This window comes from Lactuca serriola, chromosome 9 (genome assembly GCF_051521515.1).
Source record: "Lactuca serriola cultivar US96UC23 chromosome 9, Lser_US96UC23_V15, whole genome shotgun sequence".
Taxonomy (NCBI): Eukaryota; Viridiplantae; Streptophyta; class Magnoliopsida; order Asterales; family Asteraceae; genus Lactuca; species Lactuca serriola.
This window is the reverse complement of record NC_136416.1, coordinates 37,089,854-37,110,504: the sequence shown is the minus strand read 5'-3', so window position 1 is coordinate 37,110,504 and position 20,651 is coordinate 37,089,854. Positions and strand designations below refer to the sequence as shown.

The following is a 20,651-nucleotide window of genomic DNA, read 5'->3' as shown; positions in this document are numbered from 1 at the left end:
TTCCAAAACTCTAGAGAAGTATGCCGAGCTGCCATCTTGTATTACTGCAGTTGGATTAAGTATATCGTTCCCGGTATATGAACAAATAGCCCTGCTTTTTTTTTTCCTATTATCATGATATGTAAAATAACACAAACAGTCAACACCGTCGTCAGTTTTGCCCTATCCCATGTTCGCGCTGTATGTTTGATTATGTGTCACTTTTGTTTTAGGACTCCAAACGCTCGTTCCACATCCTTCCGTGTAGACTCCTGTTGTAACATCCCAAAATTCAAGACTAAAAAATTTCTTTTAATAAAACATTACTTTAAGCAAAGTCACCAATCCAAAACATAATCAAAGTATTATTTTCCAAAACACATGATCGTAATCAGAGTAAACATTCCCAAGCTATCTAATCTATAGTGTGTGCCATGCGATCACCCCGAGCTCTTCCCTCCGCTACCGGAAGTACCTGAAACCAAAACTGAAAACCGTAAGCATGAAGCTTAGTGAGTTCCCCACCCTACCACATACCATGCATAACCTCATACTGCACATATTGGGCCACGCCCGCTATCCTGGGCCTCGCCCCTACCCCGGGCATCGCCCGCTACAACGGCCCCGCCGCTCTAGGCCCCGCCTGGCTTCGAGCCCCGCTCGGATACAGATCTGTTTCACTTAGGCCTCGCCTATCACAGGGCCTCGCCCACTAACATATAATAGCACAAAAACATATCACATCACATTACATAAGCTAAACACATGCTAACGAATCTTGTCTTAAGGCCTTGCCTGTCTCTGGGCTCCGCCCTTGTCCTGCTACTAATGAGTCATGGAACCCCATCCATACTCCTACTGATAGTGAGGTACGAGCCCAACCCACCCTCACTCCTTCCCTATCTTGGGCCTCGCCCCTGATCTGCTGCTAATGAGATGTGGAACACCATCCACACTCTGCTATTGGTGAGTTACGGGACCTCGCCCACACCCACCTTCCTACCAGGCACATACAAGTATCACACAGACAACAAGTATGAACTATCACATAAACCATTCCTTGGGCACCCGCCCGCTATCATTGGACCTCGTCCTGAATATCATACTAGCATACTGTGCCTAGGGCTAACCCCCGAGTCTTCTACTCATACTACATGGGTCGGCATTGTGGCCGTAGGCCCATTCACACAAAAGGGAAACTCACCTGCACTGGCTGAACTTGCTGCTGATCCCACTAGCTGTTGCCCGACAACTCTCTGAACTCCTGCTCCACTAGCTCCCCGAGCTACCAATATCAATGCAATACAGAGTCTAACTGACCCCCGAAAGACAACCAAGTCAACTCTGGTCAAAGTCAAGTCCTGGTCAAGGTCAACCTTCCAGGTCAACCTTACTCGTCGAGTCACCCTACTGACTTGTCGAGTTCATATGTTCAGAGTCCTTCCATTCGCGACTTGACTCGCCGAGTCAGTCCATGACTCGCCGAGTCTACCGATTCCCGAGTCCTAACCTGTCCAACTCACCGAGTCTCCACTCGACTCATCGATTTGAGTCTCAACTCGAAGGGTTTGGGGGTTTCGCGACCTGACTCGCTGAGACCAAGAACAGAGTCGCTGAGTCCAAGACAATCTTCAACAGGCTCGCCGAGTTGTTCTTCCAACTCGCCGAGTTCCTGCCCAACTTCATCCAACTCGACGAGTTGCTCATCCCACTCGTCGAGTTTCTCCTAATCTTCATGCTACTCGTCGAGTCCACTCAAAGGACTCGCCGAGTCCATTCAGATCTTCATACATGCAGAGGACTTTTGAGTCATGCATGGACTCCAAACTGTAGATTTACCCTTCCCAAGCCTATTCCTCACGTAAAGTTGCAAACTTTACATGTAGAGAAGGAGATCTAGGCTAAATACACCATAAACTAGAGTTTAAGGCAAAGAGGCTCCATAATCAACTCAAGGGAAGATACTTTATGCTTCTCAAGACCAAAATATGCTAAGATCCGAAGTAGCAACTTCAGATCTGGCTTCTAACTCAATGGATACTACACATAGCTAAAAAGCCCCAAAACTCACACATAGATCTAGGTGCAAAGGAGTCCAAGAACTAGTTTATTACCTCCAAATGCTCAGAAATATCTTCCCAAGCCCAAATCTATAGCCCCTTCTTGCACCTCCAAGATCCTTCTTCCTTCTCCAAGCTTTAATGCACTCTTCAAGGCAATAATTGGCTCAACAATGGATATGGCGGCTAGGGTTTAGTGTTCTGGGTTAGAGAGGCAGTAAAGGAACCCTAGGGAAGAGAATGAGGCACTTAAATAGGCTCCAAGTCCCGAATTTAGGGTTTTCCTTTTACAGACCAGACTCGCCGAGTCTCCTTGGCCGACTCGCCGAGTCGATCACTTACTCTTCGACCTGGATCCCGCTCGAACTTGCCGAGTTCCTCCTTGGACTCGCCGAGTCGTCCCTTAAAATTAGGGTTTCATTTCCTTTCTTGGCCTTCCTGACTTTGGGTGTTACAACTCTCCCCCACTTAAACTAAACTTCGTCCTCGAAGTTTGCTATGGCCCACCGCCTGCGATCTGCCTCCAATACCCCACCAATTATTCCAATCCCAGCTGCCTACCTTCGCTGGTCTTCCGCCCGGTCATTCTGACTAACATAATCCTCGCAGATAATAACCTCGGGTCATCCCTGACCCTGAACATTCTGGGAACTCAACTTGCACAACCGATAATCCTTCTGGTACTCTCCGAGTACTACACTGAACTCAGAGGGGTTCACCCCTTCTTTCCTTGCGCGATTTCCTTGCCTTCCCCAAGGCAATGCTACATAACCAACTATTTCCTCCGTTACGGTGAAGATCCTATCTTCACCAAATCCATTACTCCCGCTACCTCTTGTGCGGGTCATTATCGCCAGTATCCACTGGGCACTTCTTTCTGCTATAATTTGGTATCGAGCACCCCACGATCAACTAACTGAATTTCATCATACACTGCATACCCGCACTGCTACTGACTGAAAGTTCTGCTATTCCTCATCTGTCTTCCGGATGAACTGAGACCACCCTGGTCCCACCAATCTATCAATATCTGGATTACCGGCTCCCACCGATCGTTGGTCCCAACACAACTACTAGTCGCTCCCAGCGACCTTTGAAGAAACTTCGACCGCCTATAACTGCTCAATCTATTATGCCATTCAGACACTACAATCCTTGGATCCCCGATCCCCTATCTTGACACTAAGGTCCCTATCAGGTCCCACCCGTGCTGCTAAAACTCACGGGCCTCGCCCATGGGTCCCACCCGCATCTATCCTTCTAGTCCCACTTGTCTAACCACTCTCGCTCGGGCCTCGCCCACGGGTCTCACCCAACTATACTACTGAGCAACCCTGCTCTCAGGTCTTACCTACACTGCTAATCTCATACGTGCCTCGCCCACGGGTCTCACCCAACTATATCCTGGAGCGGCCTCTCCCAAGGTCTCACCTCTCTAGGGCTATACGGGCAAACTCCCTATCATTCTCATCCACTACCCATTCCTGATCCCTATCTGATCACTAGGAGATAAGGGCCTCGCCCCAGCTTCGCTAACGAAGCTACCATGGAATGCTACGGCTTACCCGCAGTCTTACATCACTTTCCATCACTGACTGCTAGAACGAAAGCGCCCCATGCTATCAGTTCTTAAGATCCTCCTTCTGGACTCACTCGAGTCCTATAGGTGATCCACCAAATCTGAATTCCCAACCACGTACTAACCATCACCATCGCACGCACTAGTTGATGGGGAGTTTCTCAAACTCCCAACCCTGAACTCCTCAATCCATCAAAAGCTGAACTACTCCTTTTTTTTTCCTTTTCGGAGGTCGCGCACTCATTCTGGGTCTGCGTGCTCCTACCTTTGCACACTCGGAGGATTCTCCCATACTTCGATCTTGCTTACCCCATGCTGCTCAATACTCAAAAGGAAGTCCCAATCCTTGCTACCATTCCATAATCAATCTGCTGAGGAAACCAAGCTTACCATAGCTAGAGATCTAACCAATCCATCTCTAGAACTACACCACTCCGAACTAGCGAGACGTACCAAGTCCTTCCCAAGCATGCTACAGTTACTGCATCCTATGTAACCTTCTCCAATAGAGCACATCCCCTAACTACCATACAAATATCCAAGGTATGCAGATGGCATGTAACATAATCATAAGCAAGCCACACCATAATACTATACTCATACCAAAATTGACGCAGAACCATAACAATATAATCATGCACAAATAAAAGAACTGAAAACGGAATTCGCATACCTGCAACATCCGGCGATGCTCGCGTCTCCAAGGTAGCCATTTGAAAAGCCCTGCCTCCCACCGCATGCCCCTCTGCACGACCCTGACGGCCGTCTGTGATCCTCAAAGTTGCAGGGGCAGGTGCCATCACCTGTCCTGCTGAAAACAAACTGGGGCACTGGGCCTTCTTGTGGCCTCACTGATTATAGTGAAAACATATCGAGTTTGATCCCTGTGTGGTGGCAATAGTACAATCGCTGCTGAAATGACCAGTCCGACCGCACTTGAAGCAGCCAGACTCACCACCGCTACCACTCCTACACGTGCCCCCGTGCGCCCTGCCACACTTCCCGCACTAGCTGCGGTCCTGATAATCCCTCGATCTCGAATCCGATCCCTTGGGCCTTTTGCCCGAACCCGCGGCTACCTGAAACTCATCCGGCTTCCTCTTCCGGATCTACTCCAAATCAATTTCCCTCTCTCTAACCCGAGAAATCATATCTTCAAGCGTCTTACAGCTGGATCTGCTCACGAACTCCCTGATTTTGTCCCTCAACATCTCATGGTATCGGGCCTTCTTCATCTCCACATCCGCGACATACTGCGGTACAAGAAGAGCCTTCTCCCTGAACTTGGCGGTGATCTCCGCCACAGTCTAAGTGGTCTGCGTCAAATCTTGAAACTCCCGTGCCAACTGCTGCACTTTAATAATTGGCGAGGACTCCGCCCTGAACATGGCCGAGAAATCGCTCCAAGTCATTGCGTCCAACGCGACATCATCCCCCAAAGCATGACCAATCTCCTCCCACCAATCCCTCGCTCTGTCCTTCAGAAGACAGGAAGCGAGTCTGACCTTGTCCCCTTCAGGACACCGGCTCGTACGGAATGCGTTGGCAACATCAGCCAACCATCTGCTGCTAGCGATGGGGTCCCTAACCCCATGATAATCTGGTGCCTCGCAAGCCCTGAACTCTCGAAATGTCAAGGTACGTGCTCCCATCAAAGCCATCATCTCCGTACGGAAGGCTCCGAGCCTCTCATCCAAAATCTCCAATATACCCTCCTTGACCGTGCCAAAGATCACATGAGTGTGATCTAGGATACCGTGCGTAACCTCAGCTGATATCAACTCCCTCATTCGCTCCTCAAGCTGCTCGGCTCCCGAACCCGAGCCTGATCCCTCTCCGACGCCTGATCTGCCCAATGGTCTCTCGCGCAACGTTACCATGTTGAAAATATAATACATCCACTATCAGAATACTTATCACTGCTGCGAGACCAAACACACACCCTACCAGGTTCCCGGTCTTGCCTCGGCGTTTCCCGAATTGAGTACGAATCCTCTGCTTTCAGTAGTACGGGCCCATACTACCTTCCACATCTATTCGTATGTTCCTCATGAATTTCTTTGACTCCACCAGGTCCCTTATCCACTACTACTGCTCCTAGCACTACCTCATCCTAGGCTTACGCTAGGGAAGCCTCTGACTCAACTCAAACTAGTCCTCAGTTGCTGAAGGTCTCCTTGTGATGCCAATTAGCCATTACCTGGATACCATCACATGTGACAAGGCTCAGATAATCCTTCGAGTAAAAGACTCGTCCCTACAACGGTTGGACTCATACAAGAGCTGCGAAATAGGGCCAAATCCAGCACTCTAGGATTATTCAACCCTGATCACATGTGACGTGATGTATCCACCTGATAGCTAACTCCCACCACTCGGAATCCTATATTGCACAAAGCAAGCAACATTCAGACAAAGGGAAAATCTAACCACAACATACTCGAGCAATCATATCCACATAGCATGAATCTGAACCAACATGTAACACAAACTCATAAACTCAGGCATAACCTAAACAAGCTATCCTACTACTGTCTAATCAGCACTATCATGCAACTCAAAGCACATATAATAGGCACATAAGGCATCCTCCCTAGATCCTTAGTCCTAATCTAGCATGCTGTTCTACTAACTGATAATCAAATCATAAACTTGTATTGGTATTTTGGGGTACTTACTTGAGCTCGGCTGATTGCATGCACCACACCCTTTTTCTCTTTTCAAAGTTCTTTTCTTTCTGAATTATTTTTGCTTTTTCTAAAACTGTTTTCTTTCTCAAAACTCTCTTTTTACAAAATTGTCTTTTCATTTTGAAAACTTCTATACCAATTCCTCAGTTTGAGATCAGACACGCCCGAGAGCATGTCCGAATCCCTCAAACCAAGGCTCTGATACCAACTTGTAATGTCCCAAAATTCAAGACTAAAAAATTTCTTTTAATAAAACATTATTTTAAGCAAAGTCACCAATCCAAAACATAATCAAAGTATTAATTTCCAAAACACATGATCGTTATCAGAGTAAACATTCCCAGGCTATAAAACATTACATAGAAAACGTTAACAATTAAAACATTGTTTAGTTGAACCACTTCACATTGAAAACCAAATTAAAAAAACCACAACATTCGATCAATCAAAATATCAGAGTATCAATCCCAGAATAAACTCGTAACTGCGGAACCAAGAGAGTGTGTGTGTGTGACATGCTGCTACCGCGCCGACTCCTTTCCCCTAGTTGAGGAGGTACCTGAAACCAAAATTGAAAACCGTAAGCACGAAGCTTAGTGAGTTCCCCCATAATACCTCATAACATGCAAGCATATAACAAACAACGTTCAACTAGGAGTTACGGGCCTCGCCACACTCGGGAAATTAATTAGATTTTATAATTAACTTAATATTTTCTTTATTGTTATTAGTTTAATTTATTAAACTAATTTTATTTTATTTTAATATTAACATTAACTTGATTTTAAAACTACTTTGAGTTGATTTTACAATTAATTTAGTATTTTTTTAATGTTTTTTTTTAAAATTAATTTAATTTTATTCTATAATTAAATTAAAATTACTAGAAGTATGTTGCTATTAATAACCTAATTAAAGCTAAGTTGTAATGACCAACATTAAGTCACTAAAAGTATGTTGCTATTAAGTTGGCCAAACATTAAGTCACTAACTTAAGCACTTTGAAACCATATACAATACATTACTAGAAGTAAGTTGCTATTAATAATCTAATTAAGCCAAATGTATACAACCAATTTGCATATTCCAATTTCATCCAATTTCATACAATTAAGCCAAATGTATACATCCAATTTTATACAATTTGCATATTCCAATTTTATCCAATTTGCATATTCCAATTTCGCCAAAATGTATACATCCAATTTGCATATTGCAATTTCATCCAAGTTCATACAAATGTATACATCTAAATTTCATTTTAAAGCAATGTGGTATAAACATAAATTACAATCCAAAAAATGTATATATTCACGTCCAAAAATTTCGTTTATAAAACATTACATAGAAAACGTTAACAATTAAAACATTGTTTAGTTGAACCACTTCAAATCGAAAACCAAATTAAAAAAACCACAACATTCAATCAATCAAAATATCGGAGTATCAATCCCAAAATAAACTCGTAACTACGGAACCAAGAGAGTGTGTGTGTGTGTGACATGCTGCTACCGCGCCGACTCCTTTCCCCTAGCTGAGGAGGTACCTGAAACCAAAACTGAAAACCGTAAGCACGAAGCTTAGTGAGTTCCCCCATAATACCTCATACCATGCAAGCATATAACAAACAACGTTCAGCTAGGAGTTACGGGCCTCGCCCACACTCGGGAAGATACGGGCCCTGCCCACACTTCGCTAGCCGGGAGGTACGGGCCTCGCCCACACTTGTGAAGATACGGGCACTGCCCACACTTTGCTAGCCGGGAGATACGGGCCTCGCCCACACTCTACTATCTGGGAGATACGGGCCTAGCCCACACTCCAACCTCGGAGAGATACGGGCCCTGCCCACACTCAACCGCTAACCCATAATATCCAAGTATCACACAGACAACAAGTATAAGCAACTCTATCATATTGACACATATATCAATGTAATTCAGGCTGTCATCAACCTGTATATCCTTTAGCGGCACCACCGCTGAATCGTCCACTAGACACTTCCGCAACTGAGAAACATGGAAAGTGTTTTGGATCTGGCTGAGCTCGGCTGGCAGATCCAGCCTATACGCCACCTTGCCCACCCGGGCTACAACCCTAAACGGTCCGATGAATCTCGGGCCCAACTTGCCCCGCTTCCTGAATCGTATGACGCGTTTCCAAGGCGACACCTTCAAGAGAACCATATCCCCAACTTGGAACTCCAAGTCGGATCGACGCTTGTCGGCGTAACTCTTCTATCAACTCTGAGCAGTCTGAAGCCTGCTCCGAACCTGTTGGATCCTCTCGGTCGTCTTGAGCACCACTTCGGTGCTCCCCATGACTCTCTGGCCAACTTCACCCTAGCATATCGGGGTCATGCATCTCCGTCCATAGGGGTGTTCGTTTGGATGGATCGGTTTGATCCAATCCAATCAAGTGAATCCAAATTGATTTCGGTTTTAAAAACATGGATCCGAATAGTCCAAACTAAATTTAAATCCAATCCGATCCGATCCAATTACAATTCGGTTGGATCGGCTTTTATAATTTGGTTTTAAAAAACCGAAACATTTTACGACGAAAAATAATTATAAGATTACTAAACTTTACACAAGAATAAAAAAAATTACTTAGTTGTGATTTGAGATTAATAAACAACTAATAAGAAAATATATTATAGTTAGAAAACTTTTGAGTGAACATGCATATTAATGTTTTTTTATTCGGTGAAACGTTCCTATTTGAAAAAATAAATTACAAAATTAATAAAAAACTATAGATATATATTATAAATAGATAAATAAGAAATGTTTATTCGGTTTTTTTGGACTATTCGGTTCTTATTTTATAAACCAAAACCAATCCGAAATCCAAAATAATAATTCGGTTTTGTTGAAAACCAATCCAAAAATCCGAATATCCGAACCAAATTGTCCAATCCAAATTGTCCAATTGGATAATTCGGTTTTATCCGAATAGTGAACAGTCCTATCCGTCCATACAACATCTCGAATGGAGGGCGGTCGATACTCGCGTGGTAGCTGTTGTTGTAGGAGAACTCGGCCAAGGGAAGATAGGTATCGCAGCTACCACCGAATCCAACACGCCCGCCCGCAACATATCCTCCAAGGTCTGGATGGTCCGCTCGCTCTGACCATCCGTCTGCGGGTGAAAGGCGGTGCTAAAATGCAAACGAGTGCCCAACTCGTCATGAAATCTCTTCCAAAATCTGGGAGTAAAACGTAGATCCCTGTCCTTTCAACTCGCCGAGTTCCTGCCCAACTTCATCCGACTCGACGAGTTGCTCATCCCACTCTTCGAGTTTCTCCTAATCTTCATGCTACTCGTCGAGTCCACTCAAAGGACTCGCCGAGTCCATTCAGATCTTCATACATGTAGAGGACTTTTGAGTCATGCATGGACTCCAAACTGTAGATCTACCCTTCCCAAGCGTATTCCTCACGTAAAGTTGCAAACTTTACGTGTAGAGAAGGAGATCTAGGATAAGTGCACCATAAACTAGGGTTTAAGGCAAAGAGGCTCCATAATCAACTCAAGGGCAGATACTTTATGCTTCTCAAGACCAAAATATGCTTAGATCCGAAGTAGCAACTTCAGATCTGGCTTCTAACTCAATGGATACTACTCATAGCTAAAAAGCCCCAAAACTCACACATAGATCTAGGTGCAAAGGAGTCCAAGAACTAGTTTATTACCTCCAAATGCTCAGAAATATCTTCCCAAGCCCAAATCTATAGCCCCTTCTTGCACCTCCAAGATCCTTCTTCTTTCTCCAAGCTTTAATGCACTCTTCAAGGCAATAATTGGCTCAACAATGGATATGACGGCTAGGGTTTGGTGTTCTGGGTTAGAGAGGCAGTAGAGGAACCCTAAGGAAGAGAATGAGGCACTTAAATAGGCTCCAAGTCCCGAATTTAGGGTTTTCCTTGTACAGACCAAACTCGCCGAGTCTCCTTGGCCGACTCGCCGAGTCGGTCACTTACTCTTCGACCCGGATCCCGCTCGGACTTGCCGAGTTCCTCCTTGGACTCGCCGAGTCGTCCCTTTAAATTAGGGTTTCCTTTCCTTTCTTGGCCTTCCTGACTTTGGGTGTTACACTTGTGCTAACTTGAACAATTTGCTTTTTTCATCGGCTGGAAATAAATATGATTTGACAAAAGTAGCATACTATGGATGTATCCCATTAGTTAGGTAATACCCGTACTTATATTCATTTCCATTCAAAACGTATGACATGTCTGGTGCTTTAACCTGCAAAATATCGTTAAATAACGGAGACGCTTGAAGCACATTCAGGTCATTGTTGGACCCCACCATACCAAAGAATGCATGCCAAAACCATAAGTCTTGTGAAACAACAAACTCTAATATAACAGTCGGGACCCTATGATCACCTCGCGTGAATTGACCACGTCACGTATTGGGGTAATTTGCCCACTCCCAATGTGTACAATCAATACTACCAAGCATCCCTGGAAAACCATGTTTAGCTTGATGCGCGACATACAAATGTTCGACATCACTTTTAGTCGGATGTCGCAAGTATATGTCACGGTAAAGCTCTATAACATAGCCACACAAAAGATATGTACATTCTTGACCCGTCCTCTCAGACATTTTCAAATACTCATCTGAAGTGTCTGCAGTTATGCCATATGCCAATTGTCTAAGAGCGGTCGTACATTTTTGTATTGTAGTAAAACCACGTTTACCTATAGCATCCCATTGTAATTGGAGAACTCATAATTACGTTTCAAATCTCTAGCTATACGTAAGAATAAATTTCTACTAATATGAAAACGTTCTTCAAATCTCAATATGTCATATAAACTATCAGAGGCAAAATAATCACGTAACAAAAGTTTATTTGCCGCCTCTCGATCCCTATTGATCCATTTTCTATGCTTCTTCTCGCCGTGTGAACTTTCACCTCTCGCGCGAACTATGTCTTGTGCCGTAGACAATAGTGTGTGCAATACTAACTCGTCATCCGAATCTCCGTGTGAATCATCCATTTTTTGTTGAATGTGTGTTTTTGATTTGAAAGAGTTTGTGGGTTTTGTTTTGGAAAAAATGTTTAAAGTGGATGTATATATAGAGTGATAGAGTAAATTAAAAATAAAAAACAATTTTTTTATTAAATGCTTCAAACGGTCAAAAAATGACAAACCAATTACCTTTCTCGTCTTCTTCGGTCATGGACTCCACACCACAACCAACCCACCATTAATGGGGGCGGTGTTCATGCGTGGAGAGGAGCTCCACGTAAGCAACTCATGCGTAGAGTCCTCTCCATACCGGGTAGCATAAGATGTTTTAAGAAGTTAGAAATAATGACTTTTTAAATTCTCATTTTCAAAGAGTTAACAAGAAGTTGTTTTAAAAGTTTTTCTTATATACCTAAACACAATTTTTTAATTTATTAACTTTTCAAGAATTCAATAAGTTAATAAATCAATTTTAGATGAAATCCTATAATTTATTAACTTTTCAAGAATTCAATAAGTTAATAAATCAGTTTTAAATGAAATCCTAAACATTGTGTAAGCCGCATATTTAAATTAATCTTAGTAATTCCCTAAAGCTTAAAAGTCAATCCATCACTTCACAAAAGAATCAATATGGTTATCATAAATTACCGACTTACCCCATTTTATAGTAAGGCCAAACGGTATACGTTCGACGAAGAGTTTCGTGGTCGAGCTGGCCACGAACAACGGGCGTGCACACCACCCCGTTGTCTCGTGGTGGCTCGTTTTCGTGGTGGCTCGATATCGGGGCAACGAAGTCGCACGGCCAATGAGATTAAGATGCAAAAATTTGACCGTTGTCTAGCCGTTGAACGGCTAGTTTTGTAAAAAAATAAATAAATAAATAAATAAACAATTTATTTACCTATAAATACCACATTTTTACTCCTTATTTTTTACACCATTCTTTTCTTTCTCTATACACAAACTACACACTACATCTTCACAACCAAAAATCATGGATCCCAACCAAAATACCCCTCCAAACTACCGAAATCGCAAACCCGATAACGCTTTTGCGTTAGATACAACACCTCGACAATTCCCGACTATGGAGTCACCTCAAGGCGGTTTTATCAATCTACTTCAAAGTGGTTCCCCTATCCAACAAACACCACTTTTCCAACAACAGTATCAACCTTTTCCGGCTTTCCAACAACAACAAATGCAATAACAATACCAACAATTTCAACAATTCCAACAACTACAACAACTCCAACAACAATCGTCACAACAACAACCACAAATTTCACAACCACCAAGCTCACAACCACCACTTTCGCCGGATTTTGTTCCGGAAACGCAACCTTCACCACCACCTCAACCAAAAAAGAAAAAAGGAAAAAAACCGGCCCGACCCACTACCACCCAAGAAAGGGTCCCATGGACAAAAGAAGAAGAAGAAAAGTTAGCGGAGGCATGGGTGGCAGCTTCCGAAGATCCAATTGTAGGAGATGGCCAGCCTTACGGAAGTTTTTGGGAAAAAGTCCGAGCCATTTTTTACGAGTTAATGGAAAGTGAAACTCGAAATGCCGATCAAATTACGTCGAAATGGCGAGATATTCGACTAAAATGCACCGAGTTTGGAGGAATCTACAACAACCTCCTAAACATACGCAAAAGCGGCTCGAACGATTTTGATGTTTTCAAGGCGGCCATGGACCAATTTGAAAAAACAACGCCAACACGCAAAGTTTTTCCGTATATGAAACCGTGGCTAAAATTGAAAGACGCCCCAAAATGGAAAGAGCAAACGGAAGGAAGTTCCCAATCTTCCGGTTCAAAGCGTTCGAGAAACCCCGATGGAACTTCTCAACAATCGGACGGCCGAACACACATCGACATCAACGACGATCCGATAGATCTTGAAAACGACCAACCTCTTCGTCGGCCCGTTGGAAGAAATAAAGCAAAAAAAGCGGCGTCAACATCTTCGAATTCTAGTGTTATGGATATGTTTGGCGATAAATTTGATCGATATGTGCAACTTCAAGAAACGAAGGCCGAGGTGATGACTCGGATGGAACAAAAAATGATCGAAGCACAAACATCATTTCAAGAGGCACAAGAGACACTCCAAACAAAAACCGATATGAAAATCTTGAAAATGAAAGCGGACGACCTTGAGGGCGAAGACTTGGAACTTTTCCAAGCAATGAAAGAGTCGGTTCGAGCCCGACGTAGGCGTAGGGGGTAGTTTATTTTATTTATGGTTGGAAATTTTAGTTTTTTTAATGTTTTTTTTTTATTTTTTTTTAAATTTAACTAATGTAATTTTTATTTTGATTGTTATTTTTATTTTATTTTTTAATTTCAATTAATTTAGTTTTTATTTAATGTAATTTGGTATTTTAATTTAATGGAAAAACTAGTATTAAAAAAATGTTTTTAATGTATTTTTGAATTAAATTTAAATAAAAAAATGAGGTGGAGTTGTGTGTTTAGTAGTAAGTATCCCATGTTAGTGATAGTGGAATGTGGTGCTAATGTGGCACCCACCATATATGCGGTATGTGGTGGGTATAACGGATGGTCTAATTAAGGTTAAGTATCAAAATAATAATGTACTTTTAATTGCCAACATTCCTTAATTTTCATCATAGAGAAGTTTCTGTCCTGAATCAACATATTTGTTTATTTATTTACATCCATTTTAATAGTAAAACCGCCGTTAAAATCCTGAAATGTTCATTTTTCACACTGTGGTCAGAGAATGTGTAATCGTAAAGCTGCAAGCGGGGAAGCGCTAATCATTGGCATTTTAGGGATAATGTTGCCTCATTGATACATGAAATATGTGTGCAAATTATAAGAGGGATTCTATGGTTCTTAGGGTTCTTTGTGAGGTACTCAAAGAATTCTTGTGAGGATATTCGATCTCAAGCTCTAGTTTGTTCTCTTGATTTCCATAGATTTCAGACCTACAATAACATGATTACACACCAATGTATGTTTGTTACTTCAAATCCCTTGTGTTAATCTATAGCTAGTCTAGTGCAATTGATGAAATATTGGCGATTATAAGCTTCAATGTTGTTTTGGTTTTTGCTGCATGTTCATAATGGTTATGACTAATTCAAAACCATAAACCATACTTTTCTTGAACCATATTATACCTCTTGATTATCAGAAATTCTCTACACAAATAGTCAGAGCCGGTCCAAACATATATGGGCCCGGGGCGTAAGGAAAAAATGGGCCTTCAAAAACAAATATAATAAAGATTAAAAAAATATCATTTATTATTCAGTATAGACGTTTTCAATTAGCAATAACAAGCAAACAAAATTGTTTATCTTTTGAGATAATTTGAGTTTGAACCAACTTTAGGCCCTAAAAATCATTTAAGTAATAATTTTTTTTTATATATATATACACTACATAGCTTATAAATTTGGGGCCCCTGAAGACGTGGGCCCTGAGCGGTCGCCCAGGTTGCCCACGTCTGGACCGGCACTGCAAATAGTTATGACTAATTCAATCTTGTACAACGATTTTCGCTCTACCATAAAAAGTACTTTTAGTCGATAACATATTGACGTGATTTTGAAAAGGTGGATTTATCAAAGTTTTAGGTGAATTAATTCAAACCATCATGTTCCCTTTTGTTTCTCTGTTCCTTAACTTTTACCTTTATTTCATAAGTATGAATGAGATTGTTTTTTGTTTTTTTTTTGTTATTTAGAAAAAATCAAGTTATGGTTGTTTATTTCTATCAGCCGAATTTTATGGTGTGCAAAAGCTTTCTATTTTTCTGAAAGTGCCAATTGCAACTCCCCAAGATGCACTTACAGACCAAGATTCAATCACTAAGGTTCATTAGGCCATGGGGTATGGGGGAATAATGTTCATATATACTTTTGTTGTTGGAGGTTGTAATTATATATATTTAGTTGTACGTATATATATTATGATTATTATACAAATAATAAATAGAACGATAAAAGTGATATTTATATATATTATTGAAGTATTTTAAAGTTGAACTGTTTTCTTTTCTATTGACTATAAACATACTTTTCGTACAACTTTTTACAACTCATTATCATATATAATTCCAACGATTACCCTTTTTCTATTATGAATTTATGGTATTATCAACAACGACCATATGGGTAAAATATTTTCAAATAGGATAAAAAGAGTAAAATAATAATTTTTGTCATTCCTTATATAATTCACTTTATTATAGTTAGTATGAAACTGATTATCCAAAATTAGTTATCCGTCTCAGAAATAATCATATAAGTATAATCTTAATTACTTTATCTAAACACAAACAACAAAATCAAACAATCATCTTGATACAACAGCCAAACACCCCTTAATGTTACTATAAATAAATAAAAAGTTCTAAAAAATAATAAACCAAGTTAAAATATTCACAAGGTATTTATTTTCGAAGGTATAAATTCTCAGCACTTAGGCCTTATCTAAATTATATACCTCAAGGCCTTATCTAAATTTTATATATGTTATCACTGTATTAAGAAAAATTACGTGTTTTAGAATTTGTCTTATTGAAATTTGTTATTGTCGTGCTTTTGACATTTTGAAAACGCTTGCGTGATAAATTTAGTGACAACTTTTAAAATCTGATATTGGTTTCAAATGAGTTCAAGGTGTAACCGACTTCATTATCTGTATAACATATTTTTATTCCCGTAAACATGTTATACACATTATAAATTCCTTATGTTTCTTTTATTTTTATTTTAATATTCTTGTTGACAAATTCAAATTTTAATTATTGCAAACAATGACTCAATTGAAACAACGTATTTCCACCGACTAATCCCCCCTTTTTCATCATGTTATGTGTCAAACTAAAAGGCCAAGTTTAGCACAACACATACACATCCTTCTTATAAATCGATACATCAACTTCTAAACAAATGTTCATATGATTTGAAGGAGAAAAGAAACCAAAAACTACCAAACCATGTTAACTTGTATCAAAATAATATGTTCAAACAAACTCACCCAATGAATGTTGGTATGTATGGGGTATACATATGTTAGTTATCTAATAATTATATCATTTCATGTAACTTTTGTGTAATCTATATGGAATAGTGGTAAAAGTAGACTACTGTTTAGTAATCTTCAAATCTTTAATCTTTAAAACTCTTCAAAACAATTTAAGCGATCAAGATACAACAACTATAAAATTTAATTATTCTTTAATAAATTTATCAAAAGTACCAAAAATAAAAATATATTTCTTGCTTAAAACACTAAAAAATGTACATGATTTAAATGCACATGATGGGCACGTGACAAACACCCAACATGAAAACATCATCTTTCTTATCACGTGAAATATAATTGCCTACATTCATTTGTATACGTATAAGATGAGAAAAAGTATGGCAAATAACATTTGTATCATTTCAATATATATGCTCCGTTTTCTAAAATCTATAACTTTTACGCCCAAAAATATAAATTTAAAATAAAACCTCCGTGTTTTGTCTCGGTCAAGCAAGACTACGTATGTGTACTATACAATAGTGCAAAAATGCCTATTTCCGTGATGACAACGAATCTCGTGGGGTCTGTCTCTGATCAAACTGTGTGCTGTTAAATCTGTCATTCGAACTGTTACAAATGCATCCTGGAAACGGATTTGCGTAAAAGTTCTCTTCTACCCTTGGAGACTCTCCTACTTTCCTCTCGGATGGTGCACCTAGTCGGTCTTTATGAATATTCTTGACTCGAGAACTAAATACGTCCCATGATATCAATCCATTGTCCAATCGATCTATCATTTTTACAAATTGTTGCCTGAAAATCAAAGAAACCATCATTAAGTTATAATGTATGTTTCTGCAAAACAATTATTCTTCCAGCAAACCCTAGTTGGACAGGTACTATCCAAAAACAGTCATGTCATATGTAAATTAGGTATACAACTAGTGCCCACTGCTCACAAGTAGCCAATCCACATTGGAACTGTAACTTCTACACTGTGACTGTTGAGATTGCAAAATTACCTGTTAGGGCTAATTGTTTTACGGAACCCTTCAAACTTCCGATGCCCTTGTACCACCTTCGCCATATTCCCATCATACGTATATACAAACACATCGCTCTCAAGGGCAACAACGTAATCAACCGCGGCAAGACGGTTTTGATAGTTCTTAAATGTATCCAACTCTTCTTGAGTCATAAGTGTGCTATGTGAAAAGACGTTTTTGTACTCATTTCTAAAGGCATCCATGCTTTTACTACCGTATATTTCTCCCGCGACTATGTAAATACTTGTGTTTGCAGGGTACCCCATGGCTTTAAGGAACAAAGCAGCCTCTCTAGGTGACATGGGGCATCCCCCTTGTTGTCTCTTTTCTTTACTGTTTATTTCCTTTTCTTTCCAATGTTTTACACCATATCTCATTGCTCTTAGCTCTTGTGCTTCATCTGTTGTTAAGTTGTGGCTGCAGCCTGTGAACGCAAGCATATCTTTTTCATATCTGCAAAGGTAAATCAAGAATCAGTTTTGACTTTTAGAGTCGAAGGAACCACATTTCATATGCAAAATTAAAGGTCGAATTTATGGCACTCATAAAGATATGCGATAGAAAGAACTGGTTTTAAAAAAGTGTTATGTTTGTCTCCAATCGCGGATTTCGGAGTCGAAAGGGCCACATTCCATCTTCAAAAATGATATCGAATTTCATGTATCGATGCAATTGGAAAGTAATAAGTTTGACTTTGAAAGTCAAACCCAACAAAACTATCATGATTTGAAAAGTTATTACCTTAAATGTAGAGCGATAAAGGGTTCGCCATTGCTTCTTAGTCTTGAAACCAACTTTTTTCCGAGCTCTTCAATCTCCTCAGAGTAACGAAGGGCCTCATAATTGGCTCGACATCTAAGCTTTTGGAAAGATGATGCGAGTCCATTGTTCACAAGTCTTGAATCCGTATGTGTAAATTGAATTACTTTGTGCTTTTTTAACAAAAAAGACATCTCCCCTCTATAGTAACTTGCCTGTATTGATCAATAGATTGATTAAAGTCACAAGAACAAGAGAAAAAAAAAGGTTTTGGGTTTAAATTAGATGATTATATATACACACTTTTGACCATGAAATAGGAGCCTTGAAATGTGGTTTTTTTGTTGCGAATTCAGGTGGTAAAGACTCTATGATCTCAATATCGTCTCTTAGAACTTCCATGAAATGCCTCCAATCGAAAATGTCCTTAAAATCACTTCATAAGAAGAACATTATTAAGATGTGTGGATATATGACGTTTAAAATGTATTTGTAAAAGAATTAATTAATCATTTTATTTCGTACCTCGGATCGGTCCAAAAAGATTGATGATCAAGTGAAGGAAGGACCAGGGTGGCATTCATAATCTTGGCAATAGCAACCATGTCACATATCTATCATGATAATAAGTTAGAGATTTTCCAAAAATAGAAAGTTTTATTTCGTTACACTAATATGAAAATACATAAGAATCTTTTGATCGACAACTCACCCCGGTTCTCATTTGATTTAATCCACCGTTGGCATGAACAAGAAGATACCCATTTGTCGCAGAGTTTGTTTCTATAAGAAAACGAATAAATAGTTTAGAAAATGACATTAATATTCGATATTGATGGTGAATTATGTGATAAAAACAAGAATAATTTCGACTACTAACTTATACGGTTTTTGGGTCTAACAATGCATTGATGATAGTCATTGCTGTTTGGTTTCATCCAGATTTCTTCAACCTGTGGGATAAAAACAAAGAAATTACACAGGTTAAATCACCCTTCTATATTGCTCCATGTGTCCAAATAAAATTGCGTTTTGTAATTTTTACAATTAAATTAATAATAATCTGTTTTGGAAGTTTATGAGAATCCTGAAAGAAATCTAATTAAAAAAATAGCCTCCTATATTCCATTTTTTTTATTATTTAAAAAAATGCGCTTTTAAAGATTAAATTAATAATCTTTTTTGGCATTTTATGACCTCAAAGAAATCTACTTATCTACCCAAGATAATAAGAACTTTCCATTCTAACGAGGGTAGAAAGGTAATTTCAGGATCTAGTAGTGGAAAGGCCATAAAAGATAATGGGTAGAAACCCAATTTCAATTTTCACCTTAGCTTGACTTATGGTCAATTGCCAAACGTCAAAATTCTATAAAGACTATATTTCATTGTTGATGCCCACTCCCTTGTTCTTGACCAAATCAAATAAAAAAATTATAAATATAATTCCATTAAAATATCCGATGATTTATGATTATAACCCAATAAAAAATTGAACTAAAAATCAATCTCGGTAATTATGATTTTTTCTATATTGGGTTGAGTAGAAACCCAGAAAATATGAAATTTAAAGACTCGATTTTTCAATTTAAATAAACTCGAATCATTAATTAAAATCTAAACCACAAAACCCAGAAGATTTAAGCTCTTAGATCATGATTTTGTATTTCTATAAATCAAAATTCTTCGATTTAAGGATATTTCGAAATAGAAAAAAGGAAATGAGAAAAAGATGTATGCTTACAGAATGCTTCGAGTATTTTTCAAATGCTCTCATGGGCATGGAAGAATCAATGTCTGATAAAACTCTCTGCGCCTTAACGGAATCGCGTTTATAGTCCCTCAAGATGAACATTCCGGCGTTATAACCACCTTCCGCCTCCGCCACGTGACTCCCCGCCATATATGCAGTCTTCAGAAAAACCGTAAAAACCACCAACACAATCAGAAACCCAAACAGGGTACGCCCTAGATTTTTCCCTTGTCTCAAAGACTTCAAAATCCGTTTTTCCGGCGACCCTTTTCGTAGAAAGAAGTAGTTGTTATGGTGGTGGTGGTGGTGGTGGCAAGTGGCGGTACAACACCCTAAACAGTTAACCGTCGTTTCTGAAACATAATCTAAATAACCATTACACTGATACCCATTTGGGGTTTCGGTAGGCGGCGACTCTATCGTCGGAACAACCGGGTCAGGCATTAGTTCCGGTGTACGGCGGCGATGGGTTGACTGTATGCCGATTCTGGGACTGCCGGCGATGGGGTTCGTAGTGGCGCCACCGGTTGACATCCAAAAATAACGATCACACAGAAGAAGAAAAAAGAAGAAATTTAAGGAAATATCGAAACAAACCGCAATGTATCGGATTAAAAACCGGTGATTTGGGCTGTTATGATTTGTGATATTTATAAAATCATTTAGGGTTTATTTTTTTTTTCCTCAGCGTGTGGAATAAAAGTTGAAGAGGGCGGAATACAAGGCTGCCATTTTAGTCCATGTGGCTGCCAAATATGATGTCGTTTGGGTGTATTTA

The 20,651-nt window shown here is 39.8% G+C and overlaps 1 protein-coding gene across 1 annotated transcript; it reads right to left on the bottom strand.

The window, feature by feature from the left end:
• Nucleotides 1-16,543: 16,543 nt before the first annotated feature.
• On the bottom strand, nucleotides 16,544-20,627 carry LOC145074035 (O-fucosyltransferase 19-like). The gene is made up of 8 exons (XM_079020480.1): nucleotides 19,865-20,627; nucleotides 19,001-19,073; nucleotides 18,833-18,903; nucleotides 18,646-18,734; nucleotides 18,424-18,556; nucleotides 18,103-18,335; nucleotides 17,338-17,814; nucleotides 16,544-17,128 (listed from the first exon to the last, which is right to left on the bottom strand). Exons 1-8 carry the CDS (start codon nucleotides 20,405-20,407, stop codon nucleotides 16,867-16,869), a joined length of 1,881 nt encoding a protein of 626 aa, XP_078876606.1. The 5' UTR covers nucleotides 20,408-20,627; the 3' UTR covers nucleotides 16,544-16,866.
• Between the last annotated feature and the right edge of the window lie 24 nt (nucleotides 20,628-20,651).

Coding starts and splice junctions, on each gene's coding strand:
- LOC145074035 (XM_079020480.1), bottom strand. CDS start 20,407: ATGTCAACCGGTGGCGCCACTACGAACCCCATCGCCGGCAGTCCCAGA. Junction 18,336..18,423: donor CTCCTATTTCATGGTCAAAA/GTGTGTATATAT, acceptor TGATCAATACAG/GCAAGTTACTATAGAGGGGA. Junction 17,815..18,102: donor TTTATCGCTCTACATTTAAG/GTAATAACTTTT, acceptor TTACCTTTGCAG/ATATGAAAAAGATATGCTTG.